The 20,682-nt window shown below is 37.4% G+C and overlaps 1 protein-coding gene across 1 annotated transcript in view; it reads right to left on the bottom strand.

Moving 5' to 3' along the window:
• Positions 1-20,682, bottom strand: part of LOC144956770 (potassium channel subfamily T member 2-like) — a 104,684-nt gene that overhangs the window by 9,964 nt on the left and 74,038 nt on the right. The window contains exons 16-28 of the mRNA XM_078887474.1: positions 19,189-19,297; positions 18,278-18,427; positions 17,182-17,269; positions 15,271-15,373; positions 10,511-11,080; positions 9,494-9,566; positions 8,170-8,275; positions 7,195-7,367; positions 6,099-6,170; positions 4,747-4,884; positions 3,990-4,101; positions 1,585-1,689; positions 667-750 (exon numbers count right to left, since the gene is read on the bottom strand). Coding sequence (XP_078743600.1) covers positions 667-750; positions 1,585-1,689; positions 3,990-4,101; positions 4,747-4,884; positions 6,099-6,170; positions 7,195-7,367; positions 8,170-8,275; positions 9,494-9,566; positions 10,511-11,080; positions 15,271-15,373; positions 17,182-17,269; positions 18,278-18,427; positions 19,189-19,297 — 1,883 coding nt within the window. The remainder of the gene's footprint in view (positions 1-666; positions 751-1,584; positions 1,690-3,989; positions 4,102-4,746; positions 4,885-6,098; positions 6,171-7,194; positions 7,368-8,169; positions 8,276-9,493; positions 9,567-10,510; positions 11,081-15,270; positions 15,374-17,181; positions 17,270-18,277; positions 18,428-19,188; positions 19,298-20,682) is intronic.

The following is a 20,682-nucleotide window of genomic DNA, read 5'->3' as shown; positions in this document are numbered from 1 at the left end:
AGTCATGTGAAACGCAATGTCATTTCCTGTTTTGGATTCATAAAGTTCATTGTATCTCATCCTATCATAAATGTGAGCATCCATGAAATAATCAGTCGCATGGTGAAAATTTTTGTTTGCGGTTTGTTATTTTTGCAAGTTTTGAAAACCTAATGTCTCCTGTGCATTTTAATCTTTATTTGAAGCAAATCGGGTGATTTTTCATGGTTATGGTCATATGCATGGGCTAGGGTGTGAAACCCTAATTTTGAGAAAATGGCTTCCAAATTTGACAAGAGTTGATATTAAGTATAATAATTATCTTAATAAAAAAATTAAAATACAATATTTAGGAGTAGAATTCAATTAAAATATTTCATCAATACGTAGAAAAATGTTTGATTGAATGATTTTTGATAACTCATTTTCCATAAAAATTGACCTCTTGACTAAAATTGTCAATATCTCTGTTCAAAGCTTTTCACCTTGCAACTGATTATCTCAAGGACGCACACAAATAACAATAGTCAAATGGAATGAAAGCTTCAATTTTATAAACAATGATAGATAAAATAAGGACATTTCGGGTTTCCCCTTTGTCATCACAATGAATGAAATACTAAAAATGAATCGATATGAGAGAATGGCGTTGATAAGGTGAAGAATCATTTGCAAGCCGTGACATACAGAAGATAGATGACCAGAGCCCTCCTCAGCGTCGATTCCCAGCAACAGCCTGACAAAACTGATGAGGTATCCTTTGACAAATGTCTGGGAATAGTAAATAGCAATAGTAAATAATGAATTTATATAGCGCCTAAACAACCACGTTAATCGTGCTCTGCATAATAAAAATGTTTTCAAACAACAAAATTAAAAATCATAACACCACATAATAAGCATGAATACAAAAACAAAATCTAAGCAACATCTATTTCATAAAAAATTTGCCTCACGGAACAACTCAGTCTTCAGACAGTTCCTGAAAGATGAAAAATTTTCACAGGACTTTGTCCGAGGACTGAGTGCGTTCCATAGGCGTGGAGCTATGGATGAAAAGACTTTTTTTTTACCAAAAGTGGATTTTGAGGTGGTAACCTTTAGAAGTTGTGACTGAGATGATAGATGGAAAGCATGAAGGGATTATGTCACATTGACTATACGACATACAGGTTACCCATGATTACATTACAACAATGACAACAACAGCCTGACAAAAGTGATGAGGTATCCCTTGACAAACGTCTAGGAATGGAGACAGTATTCAGGGTTCATGTCACACAAATGGAATATAGCATGCATGTCATCCAACGACTTTAATTATTTTAATTTTAAAATAATCAACATGTATGATTAAATGAAAATTTCACCTTTTCTTGCCAGTTTAAAGGGAAAAAGTTTGTATATATATTCTGTGAAACAATTAATTTGTCTACACAATGGATGAAATATAGTGATTGGAAAAAATGTCCGCCCCAAAAAGTGCCAACATGTTAATTCCAATTTTTCCATGCCAAACAGATTTTAAATTGCCAAGTGTTTCGAATTCGGCACTAAAAACGCCAAACTGGTAACCCAAGTTATAAATAATATCAACATCCTCACCTGATATAGAAGAGTATCCAACATACTGGCAGAGAAGACGTGGCCAGCGGCAAATGGAAGACGGAAGATGTAGTTGAGGTTGGAATTGGGACTATTCCTCAGTTTCTGGAATCAAGCAATGACAAAAAATAGACATTACATTTTATTTTTTCATAAATGTTAACTGCCGTACTTATGGAAAGACAAATATTTTAAAAATTTGGCCAGAAAACACATCCTCCTTCAAATTACTCTCAAGGGGGCAGCGTGGCTCAGCAGTACGGTCTTAGCTTCTTACCCAAGAGGTAGTGAGTTTGAATACCCGCTATGTTGTGTGGGCTTGAGCAAATCACCTCACCCTAGCTTAGTTTGTAGCTGACACATTTCCCCTTGGGGATGAATAACGGGAATTTATATTATTTGTATTCTTACCAAAATTTAATGACCCTAATCTTGGCAAAAACTTTCTCATACCTTGGACTCTAATCGATATTTGAAGGACAAGTCTTTTGGCCAAATTTCTTAATATGTGACCCACCGTCTCTAAAGGGTATTATGTCGGGATGACTTGGGTGTAAAAAATTGAATTTATTGACAAAAAAATTAAACTTGGGGTTTGTTCCGATTTGTTATGTCAGAGAATGAAGACAATTTCTCACTATGCAAAAGCTCAAAAATTGGTATTTACTATCAATTTAATTCTAAAGTCACTTATCGGGGTCCCATTCATTCCGACATAATACCGTTTTGAGACGGAGGGCCACATATTATGTGTATCCAGAGTATGACAGTTATCTGGTTAAAAAACATCAAAGTAAATTTTCACATCATCTTATTATAATACAAGAGGGTAACATTGGAAACAGTCGTGTATAACATCTTTGTTCTTGCAAAGTCTGAGATGTTGCAAAATAATAATAGTCACATGGAATTGAAAAAATAGTCATTTAGAGCCATGAGTCCCATGGAGCCAGAGTTTTTCCCGGTTTATTTAGTGTGAAATTGCTTGCTACCCTTTGAATAGGATGCTAGTCTATAGCAAAGTACTTTCTACCTGATTGAACAGACCCAGCAACCCAATCACTGCTGCTGGGTGCAAAGAGGGTTCTGAAAAAAATCTTGACAGTACCTGGCTCGGGATCGATCTCAGTCCTTTTGATTGTGAAGCGAGTGCTCTACCAATTGAGCTATCAGGATCCCCAATGGAATGATATCTTTGATTTAATCAACAAAGACAGATAATGTAGACCTTTTGAGATTCCCATTTAATCAACAAAGACATAATGTGGACCTTTTGAGATTCCCATTTAATCAACAAAGACAGATAATGTCGACCTTTTGAGATTCCCATTTAATCAACAAAGACAGATTATGCAGACCTTTTGAGATTACCATTTAATCAACAAAGACAGATAATGTAGACCTTTTGAGATTCCCATTTGTCAACAAAGACAGATAATGTGGACCTTTTGAGATTCCCATTTAATCAACAAAGACAGATAATGTGGACCTTTTGAGATTCCCATTTGTCAACAAAGACAGATAATGTAGACCTTTTGAGATTCCCATTTAATCAACAAAGACAGATAATGTGGACCTTTTGAGATTCCAATTTAATCAACAAAGATAGATAATGTAGACCTTTTGAGATTCCCATTTAATCAACAAAGACAGATAATGTAGACCTTTTGAGATTCCCATTTAATCAACAAAGACAGATAATGTTGACCTTTTGAGATTCCCATTTAATCAACAAAGACAGATAATGTGGACCTTTTGAGATTCCCATTTGTCAACAAAGACAGATAATGTAGACCTTTTGAGATTCCCATTTTATCAACAAAGACAGATAATGTAGACCTTTTGAGATTCCCATTTGTCAACAAAGACAGATAATGTAGACCTTTTGAGATTCCCATTTGTCAACAAAGACAGATAATGTGGACCTTTTGAGATTCCCAATTGATCAACAAAGACAGACAATGTGTACCTTTTGAGATTCCCATTTGTCAATAAAATACCAAGTATGAAACACGAAAGATGAAGAAGGAGAAGGAAGAGGAGGAGATGGAGGTGTTGGAGATGGAGAAGATGATGATGATAATGATGAAGAGATGATGATGATGATGATAAAGAGATGATGATGATGATGATGATGATGATGATGATGATGATGATGATGATGATGATGATGATGTTGAAGAGATGATGAAGATGATGATAATAAAGGTGATGATGATGATGATAATGATGATGAAGAGATGATGATGATGATGATGATGATGATGATGATGATGATGATGATGATGATGATGATGATAAAGATGATGATATATGATGATGATGATGATGATGATGATGAAGATGATGATGATGATGATGATGATAAAGATGGTGATGTAGATGATGGTGATGATGAATTTTACCTGTTCCATGAGAGAGCTTTTCTGTTGATGATTCATATGTGCATTGAATTGCATAAATCTCATATTAGAAGCCTGGGACAGCTCTGTGATCACGTTGGTGTTGGGGAATAACCTGTGGATGGGATGGATAGTAGGTTAGATTGGTTTATTTTCTTCTTCATCTATTTCCTCCTCATCCTCTCCTCCTTCTCCTCCTCTTCTTCTTCTTCTCCTCCTCTTCTTCTTCTTCTTCTACTTCCTCCTCCTCTTCTTTATTTCTCCTACTCCTCTACCTCCTCATCCTGCTCTTTCTTCTTTTTGATCGTTTTCATATGAACAACTCAACCAAATTATTTATTTTACATAAAGGGTTAGAATTTCTACGAGACGAGACAAGACGAGTCGAGACAAGACAAGACAAAACAAGACAAGACAAGACAAAATAAGACAAAACAAGACAAGACAAGACATCAAAACAAGACAAGACAAGACAAGACAAGACAAGACAAAATAAGACAAGACAAGACAAGACAAGACAAGACAAGACAAGACAAGACAAGACAAGACAAGACAAGACAAGACAAGACAAGACAAGACAAGACAAGACAAGACAAGACAAGACAAAACCAAGACAAGACAAGACAAGACAGACAAGACAAGACAAGACAAGACAAAACAAGATAAAATAAGACAAGACGAGACGAGACGACACGAGATGACACGAGACGAGACAAGACAAGACAAGACAGAGCAATGATGGGCTCAAATTCCAACTTACTTGAAAATGGTTTGTACAGCCACGACAGTTTCCGAGTCTGTGAGGATGTCCTCTCCTCCAACCTGTCTATCCGAGGCACGATTGACGACCACCAGGTGACTAGCCTTGTTGATTCCAGCCAGGAGGAGATCGTCCACCCTGGATGGGGAGAAAGAAAAAAACAAAAACAATAAAAAAATATTATGTTTTTATTTTTTTTTATACGTGACCCTTCGCCTCAAAACGGTATTAAGTCGGGATAGTTAAGATGTTGAAAATTGAATTTATAGTCAGAAATATCAGACTTTTGTGTTGAGTTTGTATGTTTTATTGAGGAGAATGGATACCATATTTTAGGGTGGTAATGCCAACAATTCATATTTTTGACCAGTTTAACATTTAATTCGGCTTTTAAGCTTATGGTTCATTCCAACATAATACCGTTTTGAGACGATGGGTCACATATTACCTTTTAAACTTATATGTCCCCAATAGAAACTTGAGGTCAAGCAATGACCAATCAATCCTTGTCAAACCTAAGCCATTGCGTAAAATAGGTGAACAATCTTTTCAATTTTCGTCCCCCATTTTTGGAACTCTCTCCCATCACACGTGAGATTCTCGGATTTGTTGACAACTTTCAAATCTCGCTTAAAGTTTTATCTTTTTACGTCATAATGTTGCAATATTATTATCATATTCTGTTGTTGTTAAATTGAATTCGTATCACGTTTCCACCAAACTTGTCTTACTGTAATATGTTTTGTTTTATATCACTGTAAAGTGCTTAGAGCCTGTGACAACGGGGTAAAGCGCTATATAAATGCCATTTATTAGTATTATTATTATTATTATTATTATTATTATCATTATTATTATTATTATTATTATTATTATTATTATTATTATTATTATTATTATTATTATTATTATTATATTTGGGGGTCATGAGAGTACAAAGAGCTCAGTTGGTAGAGCACTCGCTTCACATGCAAAGATTGATCCCTGGTGCGGTCAAGATATTTTTTTCCGACCTCCCCTGTCCACCCAACAGTGAATGGGTAGCAGGGTCCGTTAGATCTGGTGGAAAGTACTTTGTGATAGACTAGCGTCCTATCCAAAAGGATAGCAAGCAATTACTATTGTCTCTTCCACACTATGGAAAATGGGATAAAGTCCAGCTCCAAGAGCCTAAGGACTCTGAAAGACTACTGTACACATTTGGGGTCTAACGGATGCTTAAAATTGACTTTTACGTGCAATTTATGAAATTTTAGTGATACTAAAATCATTTATTGAGGAGCGCAAAATTTATAAGATCAGGTTCCTGTGTTTAAAATTTTGAATGAACGCGTTCCAAATTGGTAACGTACCTTGATATAGAACCCAGCATCCAATACACCAAGGGGAACTGGGCCATGGTGTCCACGAATAGGGAGTCTGGTCTGGAACAATAGGAACATAATATATATATTAATATATATCCTGCATTACTAGTGTTTATGTTTAGCTGATACATACATACACATGAAAAAAAAAAAAAAAAAGAGAGAGAGAGAGAGAGAGAGGGAGAGAGGAGAGAGAGAGAGAGAGAGAGAGAGAGAGAGAGAGAGAGAGAGAGGAGAGAGAGAGAGAGGAGAGAGAGAGAGAGAGAGAGGAGAGAGAGAGAGAGAGAGAGAGGAGAGAGAGAAGAGAGAGGAGAGAGAGAGAGAGAGAGAGAGAGAGAGAGAGAGAGAGGAGAGAGAGAGAGAGAGAGAGAGAGAGGAGAGAGAGAGAGAGAGAGAGAGAGAGAGAGAGAGAGAGAGAGAGAGAGAGAGAGAGAGAGAGAGAGAGAGAGAGAGAGAGGAGAGAGAGAGAGAGAGAGAGAGAGAGAGAGAGAGAGAGAGAGAGAGAGAGGAGAGAGAGAGAGAGAGAGAGAGAGAGAGAGAGAGAGAGAGAGAGAGAGAGAGAGAGAGAGGAGAGAGAGAGAGAGAGAGAGAGAGAGAGAGAGAGAGAGAGAGAGAGAGAGAGGAGAGAGAGAGAGAGAGAGAGAGAGAGAGAGAGAGAGAGAGAGAGAGAGAGGAGAGAAGGAGAGGGGGAGAGAGAGAGGGGAGGGAGAGATGGGTGATGAGAGTGAGAGGGGATAGATGAGTGAGTGTGAGAAATGTGTGTGTGATGCGTATTCATTTATTTTTTTTTTATAAACATAGCTGTAATTGCGTCTTGGGCCAATAAATATTATTATTATCATCATCATCATCATCATTATTATTATTATCATTATTATAAATAATCAATTAATTAACTAAACAGCTTTACAAAGGTCCAAACGCCAACAGCAACAATGAATATGCATATGAGACATAACACCCTACATAGATAAACAGACAGACTCAAATCGAACTGTGTATCACTGACAATGTACAGACTGATTCAAGTCTGCCTAATGTATCACTGCCAAAGTCCAATCAAAACTCCCACAGTACTCACTCCTCTTCCAACAGTAAGACGATAGCAGACAGGCCGTTGACGCCCAGGAAGGAAGACCTGAGAGGGACGATGAAGTTGAAGATGCCACTGGATGGATGCTGGGCTGCTAGAATGATGATCTGATGGTGCCATCTCTCGTCTTTGGCATTCTTGTAGTTACAGTGGAGGCAATTCTGAGAATAGAACAGTAAAAAATACCCTAAAACTTGAGGTTTCATATGGCAAAATACCTACTAAATGTGCTCAAAGCACTTTAGTAAGGGGTCCCAAGTCAACAGCAACATTTAACATGTAAGAAGAGACACAACTCCTGTTAGGTGATATTACAACATTTTTTCAGACAGAAACAACGCTTTTAATGGTCAGGTACTCATTTTACACATGAGTGCGGTGAGAGAACATGAGTAAAGTTCTAGCCTTTTTCCAAGGACCCAACTATGCGTCCCTCAGAGCAGGACTCAAACCCTGGACCTTCCGATCAAAAAAACATGTGTCATACCACAAGACCATTAGCCACACAACTACAGTAAAAATCAGTTAAATCAAAATTGTCTAAACCGAAAACAAATAAAAATGTTATCATGTTTTCCTCTTATTTCTGTACATTAAGTATCGATAAACCGAAAGCCACTATGTTCAAACCATCTTTAGACCGAAAAGAAATTGTCAAAATAACAGGATAACCTAAGAAAAATATTCAATCACCAAACAAGATTCCCGTTACAACTGTTACCCAATGTGCTCTCTCATATTATCCATCCAACACCTCTCACACACCGCCACTAAAAACCCTCTCCACTCCACCACCAACCCCCCCCCCCCTTTCCCACCTTACCCACTACCCACACTAATCCACAATTCGTCTCTCTACTCTCCAACTCACTTCCTTTCTCAACCAATTTTTAAAAAGACAAGTTTGTTTATTCTTTTTTTTTTTTCCAACTCACATGCCGACACAGATTAATGGATACTTACAGAGCCCCAATCCAAGCAGCAATGTTGTCTGGGTTCTGTCATGATATGACAATTTGTTCTTTGAGCTCCTGAGTAGATGGTGACGGGCGGAGGGCCAGTTGTCAACCTATGGATGAAATGGCATGGCAATGGATTGGAGGAGTTCATTTTACAAATCTGCAGGGCCAGTCTTTAATCCTTTTGAGAAAAATCATTTTTGTTATATATTTAGTGCCTTTTTCTTTCTCTATCTCTCAAATTCAAGAAAAATTCTTAATTGTTGCTATTGTTATTTCAGAAAAGTGAGTGGAGCAGGTTTGTTTTGTTTTTAAGGGTTTTACGGTGCTTGCAACACATTTAGGTTATATCAGCGCCAGTAAAAAGGAAGAAAATGGGATAGGAAAAAGTTCTAGAATTACAATTAAAGTACCCAAGAAAAAGTAAGACAAAGGGGAACTGAACTAGGAAGAAATAGGGATCAGATGTAGATTCCAAGAGCATACCACCAATGTACTTAGTTTGAGATCACCTATAAGTCTCATCCGGACACACGCACAAAATCCAACAAAGAGGAATACACTCAGATGCATACATTCTACATTCAAAATACAAATATTATAATACATAACAGAGAGATGATTTACAAGGAAACAAATATCATCTCCCAAAACAATAACTATGCATTTGACTGTTTCCCTCCCAGCCAAGACTCCAACCAGGGCCAGGACAAAACCAAGTAATCTCATTCCAAGACAAAGACGGAAAGCATGTTGGAAAACAGATATAAGGGGGTAGAAGACACAGTATGTACACCCCTGCCCACTATGGGAGGTCAGGAACCCCACCCAGCAGGCACTTATGTTGATGAAAACAGAAAATGAAGTGAGTAGAAAAGTGGGATGGCGTTGACTGCATCGCGTCCCTCACATGGCCAGGCAGAATTGTCGTATCAGTAAGGTTGTGGGTTCGAGCGTAGCCATCGTTATGTTCTAGCCTGACACTGAAACCCCAAAAGACTGGCATTTTGACGTCATTGTTTAGTTTTTGCACCGCTTAGTGAGTTGTCGTTAGTAGAGCTCATGGAAACAAGTTATTTCATTGGTTGAACTATTGAATACAACTCACGATTTGTTTTCTTTTGTGGCAAAAGACTGGCATTTTGACGTCATTTTTTGGTCAGTATCAGGCCATAACTTTACGATGGCTACGGTTTGAGCCCCAATTGGCCCTAAAAAAAAGTTATTCTCTATTGTCATCTGGCACTTTTCTACTGACTTCATTTTCTGTTATAATACATAGACTCCAAACCTAAGGTGCCAATTCACAAAAAGATTTGAACACCTACTTTTCCTGTCCCATGTCGTTGTAAAACTGTAACACCCTGCCTGCTCCATGCCGGTGGTCGACATTGTCAAGTCCTGACGGGAGATAAAAAATAATTCTATTTTAATTCGTGCTTCCTTACATAGGAGCAACATACTATTTCCTGCCCCATCAATGTTTTTGTTTATACGTTTTAAAAATACCACCACCATATTATCTCATTTGTCTGTTGTGATTCATTCATCCTATTTTGTTGATAAAACCCAAAATGTCCATTTTATCTGTTTTAGAATATTAAATTGAAGCTTACATTCAATTTCACATTGTTATTTATTTCTTCTAGCTTCAAGAAGCCATATTTCCTTTTTTTTTTAATTTGAATATTTTTCTCTTTTCTTAATTTCAATAAAATAAATGTACAACTTCAAGAAGGGGAGGGGGGAGGGGGGGTTGAATGGTTAAGATCATATGAATGACATATGTACAACAAACACACACACACGCGCGCACACACACACACACACAGACAGACAGACAGACAGACATACATACAGACAGACAGACAGACAGACAGACAGACAGACAGACAGACAGACAGACAGACAGACAGGACAGACAGACAGACAGACAGACAGACAGACAGACAGACAGACAGACAGACAGACAGACAGACAGACAGACAGACAGACAGACAGACAGACAGACAGACAGACAGACAGGACAGACAGACAGACAGACAGACAGACAGACAGACAGACAGACAGACAGACAGACAGACAGACAGACAGACAGACAGACATACATACATACATACATACATACATACATACATACATACATACATACATACATACATACATACATACATATACATACATACATACATACATACATACATACATACATACATACATACATACATACATACATACATACATACATACATACATATATACATACATAACTACATACAAACACTAACACACATTTACAAAAACACAAACACACAAACACAATATTATAAAACAAAGAATCCTACCTTCTTGATTCTTACTCCTCCTCTTCTTGGCTTTCGTCTTCTTCCAACATCCCTTCTCCGACCCCCTCATCTCCCCCTTCCTGTGCACTTCCTCTGTCTCCAAATTCAATGAATTTGCATTAATCTCCATCTCCACTGCCTCCTCCTCCTCCTCCACCTTCCCCTTCATCCCACTATATTCTCTCTTCCTCTCTCCTCTCTCCATCACAACAGAAGAATCGCCCCCTTCTTTGCTTCCGGTTTCCTTGCCCAACGGCGAAGGCTTCGAAACCTCAGCACTGCTGCAATCGCCGTCTTCCTTCTTCTGTTTTTCCAAGGTGGACAAAGGACTGGATTCCGATGGAGACGGAGAGAATATCTTATCAGCTGCAAGTCTCTTTGAACTCCCACCACCACTGCCACCAGCGCCATCTGCTTCATCCATGCTGTTGTTGTGATTACTCTGTGTACCCTTGGTGATGTTGTTCCCCATGAGAGACGTGATGGTGTCAAATACACAGTAGTCTCCGTCATCGCCAGCAGGTGTCTCGGACTCATTCTGGTATTTCTGTAAAGCCAGGGCAATTTGGGCTGGGGGAGAGAATGAAATAAAAAAAATCATGAATAAATCATGACGAAATGTGCGACACTGAATTACGGAAAAGATAATAATAAATACATTAAAAATTTATTTTTTTTTAAATTAAAAATTATATTAAATTCTCTTTATTCATCCCACAGGGGAAATTTCCAAGGGAAGACTGAAATAACCCAGGAGTCAGCCGCAGTGCAGCGCACAAGTTGAGATAGGGCGAGGTAAATTGCTCAAGGCCACACAGTGCAGAGGCGGGTGATTGAACTCGGTACCTTTCGGGTACGAAGCAAAGACCGTACCACTGAGCCACGCTGCCCCAAGATCAAACCAAGAACCCATTAACACCCACATCTGGAGGAGGAAAAAAGAGATGGGTCGGTCACACTTTGAGAAGAACAGGGAGCAATGCCACCCATCCAAGATCGTGGATAGCTCATACGGTTGAGTCACGCTCTCACCTCTAACTCATCTCTTGTTGTTAACAAGATAGATAAAGTGCCTGCTCCACTCACTTTTCTGAATGTGCTACCATTACATTACATCAGATGAATTTTGTGATGTAAGATAAAGATCTGAAAAACTGTGAATGACTCAGTCATCATCATAGCTTGTCGCTCCAACACCGAACCCACTCCATAAAATCTGGGGAGCGTCATGGTCAGTGCAGCTGACATTCTCTAAGGATGTGCTCCATCGTCTGCCCTGGTGTATGACTCAGTTTTGTTTTGTTTTTAAGGGTTTTACTGCGCTTGCAACACATTAAGGTCATATCAGCGCCAGTAAAAAGGAAGAAAATGGGATAGCAAAAAGTTCTAGAATTACAATTTAAGCACCCAAGAAAAGGTAAGACAAAGGCAAATTTGTTCAAATAAGAAACAGATGTAGATTCCAAGAGCACACTATCAAAGTACTTAGTTTGAGATCACCTAAAAGTCTCATCCAGACACAAGCACAGGTCCCCACTAAGAGGAATACACTCAAATGTTTTACAAATAATATCCTTTCTTAACAAAATATAGCATTGTGGAGAACGTGCTTATTTGAGTCAATTAAAAAATTGATACGGTGCACAACTCTACTGAAAGATTTGAAAATTAGAAATGTATTTTTTACAGATAGATAAACAGATAACTTGATTTCCTTTTATAATTTAAAGTCAGTTTGAATGTTCGTTGAGTCACACAGATATCATAAAATACGTACCGACGACACTAAACAGTCCCAAAATCAACCAATTTCGTCACTGTAAAAAGTTGTCAGTTTGCGTCATGTATTTATGACATCAAGTATTATTATTACTTCCGTTGTGTTGTTGATTTAGCGGTGATCAGTGTTGTTATATAGTAGTATGTTCTAATTGCATGTATGTTTATGCGTGTGTGTGTGTGTGTGTTTGTGTGTGTGTGTTGTGTGTGGTGTATACATGTGTGTGTGTGTTGGCATTTTTCAGCAAATCGTGGTATTCATGGTGATATTATTTACTTGATCACATGAAGGTATTTCAGTCGCCATTTTGATTCTTTTTTTACTATTAGGATTAGCTCGAGATCGAAGGATTTTTTTTTCTATTAGGGTTAGTCATAAATCTTAGTAAAGGTGCTAGGATGTTTGTTTTTCCATAAGTTAAGTAAAGGGGAGACATTCCGAAAGCTCCTACATCCCCAGTATTCTTTAAATTTGTATTTTCACCGTTGATATTTTGTCAGGCATTTATTTATTCAATTTGTCATTATATAGAAGCATTTTAAAAACTCTAGAACAAACCTTGATAGATTTGTGAAAGTTTAAAATTTCCTAATTTGACCATTGTTTTGATTTTCGGCCGCCATTTTGATTTGTTAAGTATTGAAAGGTAGTGCAAAGCAGTCCGAGAGTTGTTTTTTCTTTTAGGGTTAGCTCGAGAGGTTAGTCATAAGTCTTATTAAAGGTGCTAGGGTGTTTGTTTTTCCATAAGTTAAGTAAAGGGGAGACATTCCGAAAGCTCCTACATCCCCAGTATTCTTTAAATTTGTATTTTCACCGTTGATCTTTTGTCAGGCGTTTGTTTATTCAATTTGTCATCATTTTTTCTATTAGGGTTAGCTCGATATCGGAGTATATTTTTTTTTCTATTAGGGTTAGTCATAAGTAAAGTAAAGGGGAGACATTCCGAAAGCTCCTACATCCCCAGTATAATGTATTCATTTAATGTAAATGTTGCTGCTCGAAGCTCGAAGAAATGAATAATCATGTGAAATTGAATGTAAGCTTCAATTTAATTACAAAAACAGATCAAATGAACGTTTCAGCTTTCCCCTTTATCAACAAAACAGGATGAATGAAACACCAAAGATGAATGAGATAATGTGGTAGTGGCGTAGTTAAGATGAATAAACAAAACATTGGTTGGCAGGAAATTAGTATGCTCCTTTGTAAGGAAGCACGAATTAAAACAGAATGCTAGATATTTCTAAATATGCGCAATTAATTAAGTGAAAAGAGGGGAGGCGGGGAGGAACTGTGTAATGCAGTTTAGAAAGTTAAATATAAAAACATGTAGAATGTTGTTGGAAGATAAATACAATGGAATTGAAAATCCTTTCTTAAATATAGTCTAGCCTTGTGGAGAACATTGTGCCATTTGAGTCAATAAAAAAAAATTATACGGCGCACAACTCTACTGAAAGATTTGAAAATTAGAAATGTATTTTTTACAGATAGATAAACAGATAATTTGATTTCCTTTTATAATTTAAAGTCAGTGGAGGTGCATAAAAACGGTGCCAAACGCCACCAAACATGATCACCAGAGTACTGTACTGTAAGGTAAGTTCTCGATCCCAGGATCATCTTTCAACTCTGCTCACATCTGCTCCTTCAGGTTTATTTTCGCAGTTGATTTTATTACCACAATGTTTTCATACACGGACAACTATATGTTGCTGTGTCACGGGTCAGAGGCTATAGCGGCTTACACTTCATGTTGGGCCACACATAAAAATCAACAGAGGATGTACCAACATACACAGACAACGTTGTTTACCAATCTGCCCTCATTAAATAATGGTGGGTATAATATCGAATAGAAATAGTTCATTCCCCGCGAAATTGCGGGCTTTTTACTAGTATAATATAAAGAAAACACAGTACATAAAAGAGAGATGATTTACAAGGAAAAAAATATCATCTCCCAAAACTTACTATTCATTTGACCGTTTCCCTCCCAGCCAGGACAAGTTGGAAAACATATATAAGGGGATAGAAGACTTAATAAGTACCTCCCTGCCCACTATGGGAGGTCCGGAACCCCACCCGGGTAGGACAGTGTCAGAGGAGAGAGAAATATACAAGTAAAAATAAAAACATCCCAAATATTCTGGCTGATTTTTTTGGGGTATTTTTTCATCTTGTATGTATTTTTGTCTCCACTTTATCTGGTTCTTTTTCGTACACAATTTTTCAATTTTGTATCTAACACCAGTGCCTGTTCCCTGACTTGTCACTTTGTGGTTTGGCCAGGCATCTAGTTATCTGTGGTTTAATCTTCATGTTTGATTTTAACGGTTTTATGGCACTTGCAACACATTTAGGTCATAATATCAGCGCCAGTAAAAATGAAGAAAATTGTAAATTATTCTAGATGTACAATTAAAAGGACTTGAGGAAAAAGTAAGACAAAAGGAAATGGTTCAAACAGGAAATAGATGTAGATTTCAAGAACACATCATCAAAGTACTTAGTTTGAGATGACCTAAAAGTCTCACGCAGACACCAGCACAGGTCTCCACTAAGACTAAGAGGAATACACTCAAATGTTGACAAATCATATATAATATGGAAACAAACCACAATACAGTGCATAACAGAGAGATGATTTAAAAGACGAAAAATAACATCTCCCAAAACTCTTAACTATACATTCGACTCTTTCCCTCCGAGCTAGGGTATCCGGCCAGGGCCAGGACAAAAACAAGTAATCTCATTCCAAGACAAAATGACAGAAAACATGTTGTAAAACAGATAAAGGGGGATAGAAGACACAGTAAGATCCTCCCAGCCCACAATGGGAGGTCAGACACCCCACCCAGCACAATGTTTTAAATTCTTCTTTTATACTCTGACTAGCCAGATCTGGACTACAACGTTAGAATGTGCCCCCCCCCCCCCCCCCCCCCCACACACACACATGATGTCAAGATTCCATTACCCAGATTGTCTGTTTGCCTTCTTGGCATCGACTTCAAAGCTTCGGGACAGATCTTGGAATATTCCTCTTTGGTAACACTCATGTAGAAACAAAAGTCAGCTGCCTGGGGTGGACAAAAAATAGGGGAGGGGGGGGAGGGGATTAAGAACATTTAAAGAGTTTTCAAGTTTTAGAATTTTCGACAAGTTGAGAGTCATCTTGAATTCATTACCACTTTAAATTTCTAGCTTCAACTTCAATAATAAAAAAAAACTTTAAAATTTAAAAAATTGACCTTTATTGAGCGCAATATCCACTAAATGTGCTCAAAGCGCTTTACAGAGGGTCCCTGGTCAACAGCAACATTTAACATGTAAGACGGGACATGACGCCTGTCAGGTGATATTACAATTTTTCAGACAAAGACAACGCTGTTAATGTCCAGGTACTCATTTTACACCTGAGTATGGTGAGAGAATGTGAGTAAAGAGCCTTTTCCAAGGACTCAACTATGCGCAGAGTGAGAGGCTCAAACCCAGGACCTTCTGATCCGAAAGCGAGTGTCATACCACTAGACCACATAGCCGCACAGCTTCAATAGTACTAAGTCGCAACTCAATGAATCCTAAGATAATACCATCTGTGAGTGAAGTGAGGACAGCTGGACATGCCTAATCCTTCATTAGGATCTTGTCTCTCTAGGCGAAATGAAGAAAGGTTTTTTTGTGTGTCAGTATGTGACTGATTTTTTAAAAATATATATAAATAAATAAAAAATTGAGCTTTATATAGCGCAATATCCACTAAATGTGCTCAAACTGCTTTACAAGGGGTCCCTGACCAACAGCAACATTTAACATATAGGATGGGACATGACACCTGTTAGGGGATAATACAATTTTTCTTATGTGAAGAATTCAAATTGCAATAACTTGGAACACCAGAAGGATTACAATGATGATTATTTTTCAAAAGAAATTGTTTAGGCAATGGGGAGACCAATCGGTTTCGGAGCTGCTACATAGGGCTAGCAACAGGCAGGCATGGAGGAAGATTGTAACTTCTGCTTCACAGAAGTCCCTCCGACGACAATCCGGTCACGAGATTGAGTGAGTAGAAGTAGTAGTAGTATCGTTCGGCTACACTTCTATGTTCAAGGTATCAATCCAGGTTCAGAAGTCATCCTCACATTTGTTGATGGTTTCAAATCCCCCTTCAAGTTTTGTCTCTGGGCAATCTAGTACGAGGTGGTTTGCATCTTGTGGTGCTTGGTTGCACTTTGGGCATGTTGGTGATTCTTGGAGCCCCCATTTGTGTATGTTGGCAGCTGTTCTTGTATGTTTTGACCGTAGTCTATTTGCAGCTACCCAGGATTTTCTTGGTTGATCCTGTAGACCTGGGAGACTTTTACAGGGATCTTCAATTAGTTCAATTAGTGATGAGTGAGTGAGACCAATCGTGGATAGGGCTGAATCTCAATGGTCTACTGGAAAAGGCCAGAGACGGTGACGAATGGCGTAAGGCTGTGAAGTCGTGTGTCCCACATGTCACCTGGAGGATCAACTGGTCATGGGATTGAGTGAGTGAGTGAGTGAGTGAGTGAGTGAGTGAGTGAGTGAGTGAGTGAGTGAGTGAGTGAGTGAGTGAGTGAGACCAAACCATCTATGCAAGTGTGCTAACTGCCACACAAGCATGACATCATCATCATCTTAATAATAATAATAATAATAATAATAATAATAATAATAATAATAATAATAATAATAATAATAATAATAATAATAATAATAATAATAATAATAATAATAATAAAATAATCTATTCATTTAAAATAGGGTTGCCACTCAAAGTTGTTCTACACAACCCATGTTAAATTGTTGACACCTCAGAGCCATTTGTTTTGGCTATCATTTCCAGGTGTATAGCCTTTACCTTCAACTTGTATTGGGGTCCGGGATTGAGTTGTATTCTAGGGTTCAAGGACTCACTGTCAAGGACAGCCAGCAAGGCCACTCCAAATCTGGTTGTGGACAAAATAGGTCAATAGGTCAAGCAATGTCTCTCATAACAAAGTAAAAGTAGAAAACGGTAGGGGCTGCCTGAAGACGGTGATAATGAAAATGTTACAGTGAATGACATAATCAGTTGGATGGTGTAAAGGTTTGAATTGAGATATTGCCAAGTTTAGTTAGAAGGTCAATATTTTATCAAAAATGAGTTCTTGTCATAAATGATTAAATCAGCCCTTTTTGTACATCTTCGGGAAATATCAAAGCTTAATTTCACTTCTAAATATTTGTTACAGCTAGTCAAGTTGAAAAAGTATGAAATTTGAGAAAAGTTGCTGGATACTGGTGCCTCCTCCTTAATTTCGTAATTTGATATTTCCACAGCCGAGCACGGCACCTTTCATACACACTTGTTCAGTTCTTTGTTTTATACAGGGCTGTCAGGCAGGTTTGAAAAAATCCGCTCCAACCAAATGGGGTGTCTCTTGGACACGGACTGAATTTCAGAAATCACGATGAAAACTGAATTTTGAAGGTACATAAAAATGTTACTCTTTATAAATTAGCATTTCAATATAAGCAATTTAGTAAAGATTATTGTACAATACATATGTTAAACAAGAGTGTGCAGAGTAGATAGATGGATTACTGTGCAGAAAAAATACATGAAACAAATTAAACAACGTCAATTTCAAAGGCCCCACCAATCCTCAAAAAGTAACCGTTCACTACCCCATATTAATATTATCTACATATCTCTACTCATTCATCGTAAATGAGCTCCTTTCTAACCATAATAATGTCGCCAGTTAATTTTCGGGAGAAAAAAGTCGCTATTTTTTTGTAAACAAAAATTTATTTTTTTTAATGGCCTCGAAAATTTGCGAAACCGCTTTCAACCGCGAATTTTCGCAGTTCCACAATCATCTGGTAGCCCTGTTTATAACAAACTGAATTCCGTAAATATATACGGAAAATTGACAACCTTGATAGCAGCTGTAGGGATAGACTGGACTCACCTGTGATGTGCATCGGCCGAGGCTGCAGCAAAGGACTCCCCCTCGTACTGGGAAAAGAAAACACTTTTCTGTAACTGGATGTGATAGATTTCATTACCAGAGTGGCGGCCATACACTTGTTGCCACGGCTCCTCTGCCAGAAGACCTTCTCTGTGGGTTCAAGGAGAGAAATTATTTTTAATATTAATAATAATAATAATGCTGAAAATTTATATAGCACTATAACTCAGAGACACCAGACTCTAAGCGCTTAAATTACAAATTACTTTGGCTGAAACATACTCATTCACACACACAAGCATACACACAAACACACACACACAACACACAACACAAACCAGACAGACCTATCTTGCTTCTCATACCATCTACTAAAGATGAAACAGATATGTTTTAAGCGAACGTTTAAAAATAGACAAAGATTCTTTTTCACGAATGCTCTGCGGTATCTATTTTGATTTTTTAAAAATAAGTAATTTTAAAAAATTAAGAATTTATAAAGAACAATATCCACTAAACGTGCTCAAATTATCTTTACAAGGGGTCAATTACTAAAAGCAATACTCAACATTTAGGATGAGACATGATGCCTGTCTGGCAATGTTACACTTTTTTTTCTGACAGAGATAACGCTGTTAAAGGCCAGGTACTCATTTTACACCTGAGTACAGTGAGAGAATGTAAATAAAGAGCCTTTCCCAAGGACTCAACTATACACCACTCAGATTGGGACTTGAACCCAGGACCTTCTGATCTGAGAATATAATGATAAAATTCAACAACAAATTTTTAATTTAAAAAAAAATAAATACATAGAAAAAAAAAAAGAAAAAAAAAAAAGAGCTTTTATATGGTGCAATATTCATTAAACGTGCACAAATCGCTTTACAAAGGCAAAAGAAAGGAATTACCTGCCCGATGATGTATGTACCAAGAGGGACACGAGTGTGGAGAGACCAGGGTAGAGACAGTTGTTGGCCAGTAGGGCATACTTGAATTCGTCTTCACACACGATGTGATCTGAGTGAAGATAATGGATGATTTTATCACACTGGTGGGATTGCAATGCATGTAGAGATGCCCTTTGCTGAAATTTTTTAAAAGCCTGAAAATTTCTTGTGAGACATAAAAATGAAAATATTTCATACAAAGCGTCTCTCCATCAAATCAAAGGCTATCGCCCTTAAATAGTAATGGATACATAAATAGAGGTGCCTAAATGAGTCAATAAAATGGAGATAAAGATAAAGGGAGTAAATCTGACTCATGAATGAACAACACAAAACAAACGACGTTTCGCCCTTTGGCCTTTTTCAAGTAAACACAAAATACATATACATTTATATTAGATTGTCATTATTATATTATAATATATATATATATATATATATTATATATATATATATATATATATATATATATATATATATATATATATATTATAATGACAATCTAATATAAATGTATATATGTATTTTGTGTTTACTTGAAATAGGCCAAAGGCCGAAACGTCGTTTGTTTTGTGTTGTTCATTCATGAGTCAGATTTACTCCCTTTATCTTAATCTCCAATGGATACATAATAATGTTGCCGTTGAACAACGAATAATTCACTCACTAAGGTCAGCCAGAAGATTTCAAAAAGCCATTTTTCCGGCTTTAACCACAAAAATGACATTTCTGATAATGAGTAGCTTAAGAATAAAAGTGGAAGACTTAACATTCAAATAAATACATTAACAAATAAAGAAAATAAAAGAGAAGAAAAAGGAAAGAAAGAAAATAAATAGATAGCACAATTCTGCTTATTCATCATCATCAAGTGCCAGGCCTGTTGCAGACATCGGCGATCATGTCCCTCCAACCATATCTGTCCTCAGATCTTCTCAATAGCTCGATTCCTGTTCCTCCTCCACCAATCCATCCGTTCAGATTGTCAATGTAATCTATCCTCAGTCTCCCTCTTCTTCTATTCCCAGCAATTTTACCCGTAAGTACAATCTTTTCAATTCCGTTTTTCTGTAAATATGTCTGAGAAATTTTAACTGTCTTTTTCTGATGGTGTTTACCAAAGTTGGTCGTACTCCAATTTCTTTTAATACCTACTCGTTTTTAATTTTATCTTTCCGTGAGATTCTAAGAATACATCTATAAAACAAAATTTCCGCTGCCGTTATTCAACGTTCACATTCTTTGTTAATCTTCCAACATTCGCTGCCATAAAGAAGCACAGACCACACGTATTATTTGATTACCCGGAGTTTTGTTGCCGTCTCAATGTTGTGGTTGTTCATGATTTGCTTTAATTGATTTTATGTGTTCTTTGCTAAAGCAATTCCTCTTTTAATTTCATGGGTGGATCTACCATCAGAAGTCATTATGTATCCCAAATATGTAAAACTTTCA

Source organism: Berghia stephanieae, chromosome 11 (genome assembly GCF_034508935.2).
Source record: "Berghia stephanieae isolate SIO BIC M18660-M18661 chromosome 11, UCSD_Bste_1.3, whole genome shotgun sequence".
NCBI classification, from domain to species: domain Eukaryota; kingdom Metazoa; phylum Mollusca; class Gastropoda; order Nudibranchia; family Aeolidiidae; genus Berghia; species Berghia stephanieae.
This window is presented reverse-complemented; position numbering and strand designations above follow the sequence as displayed.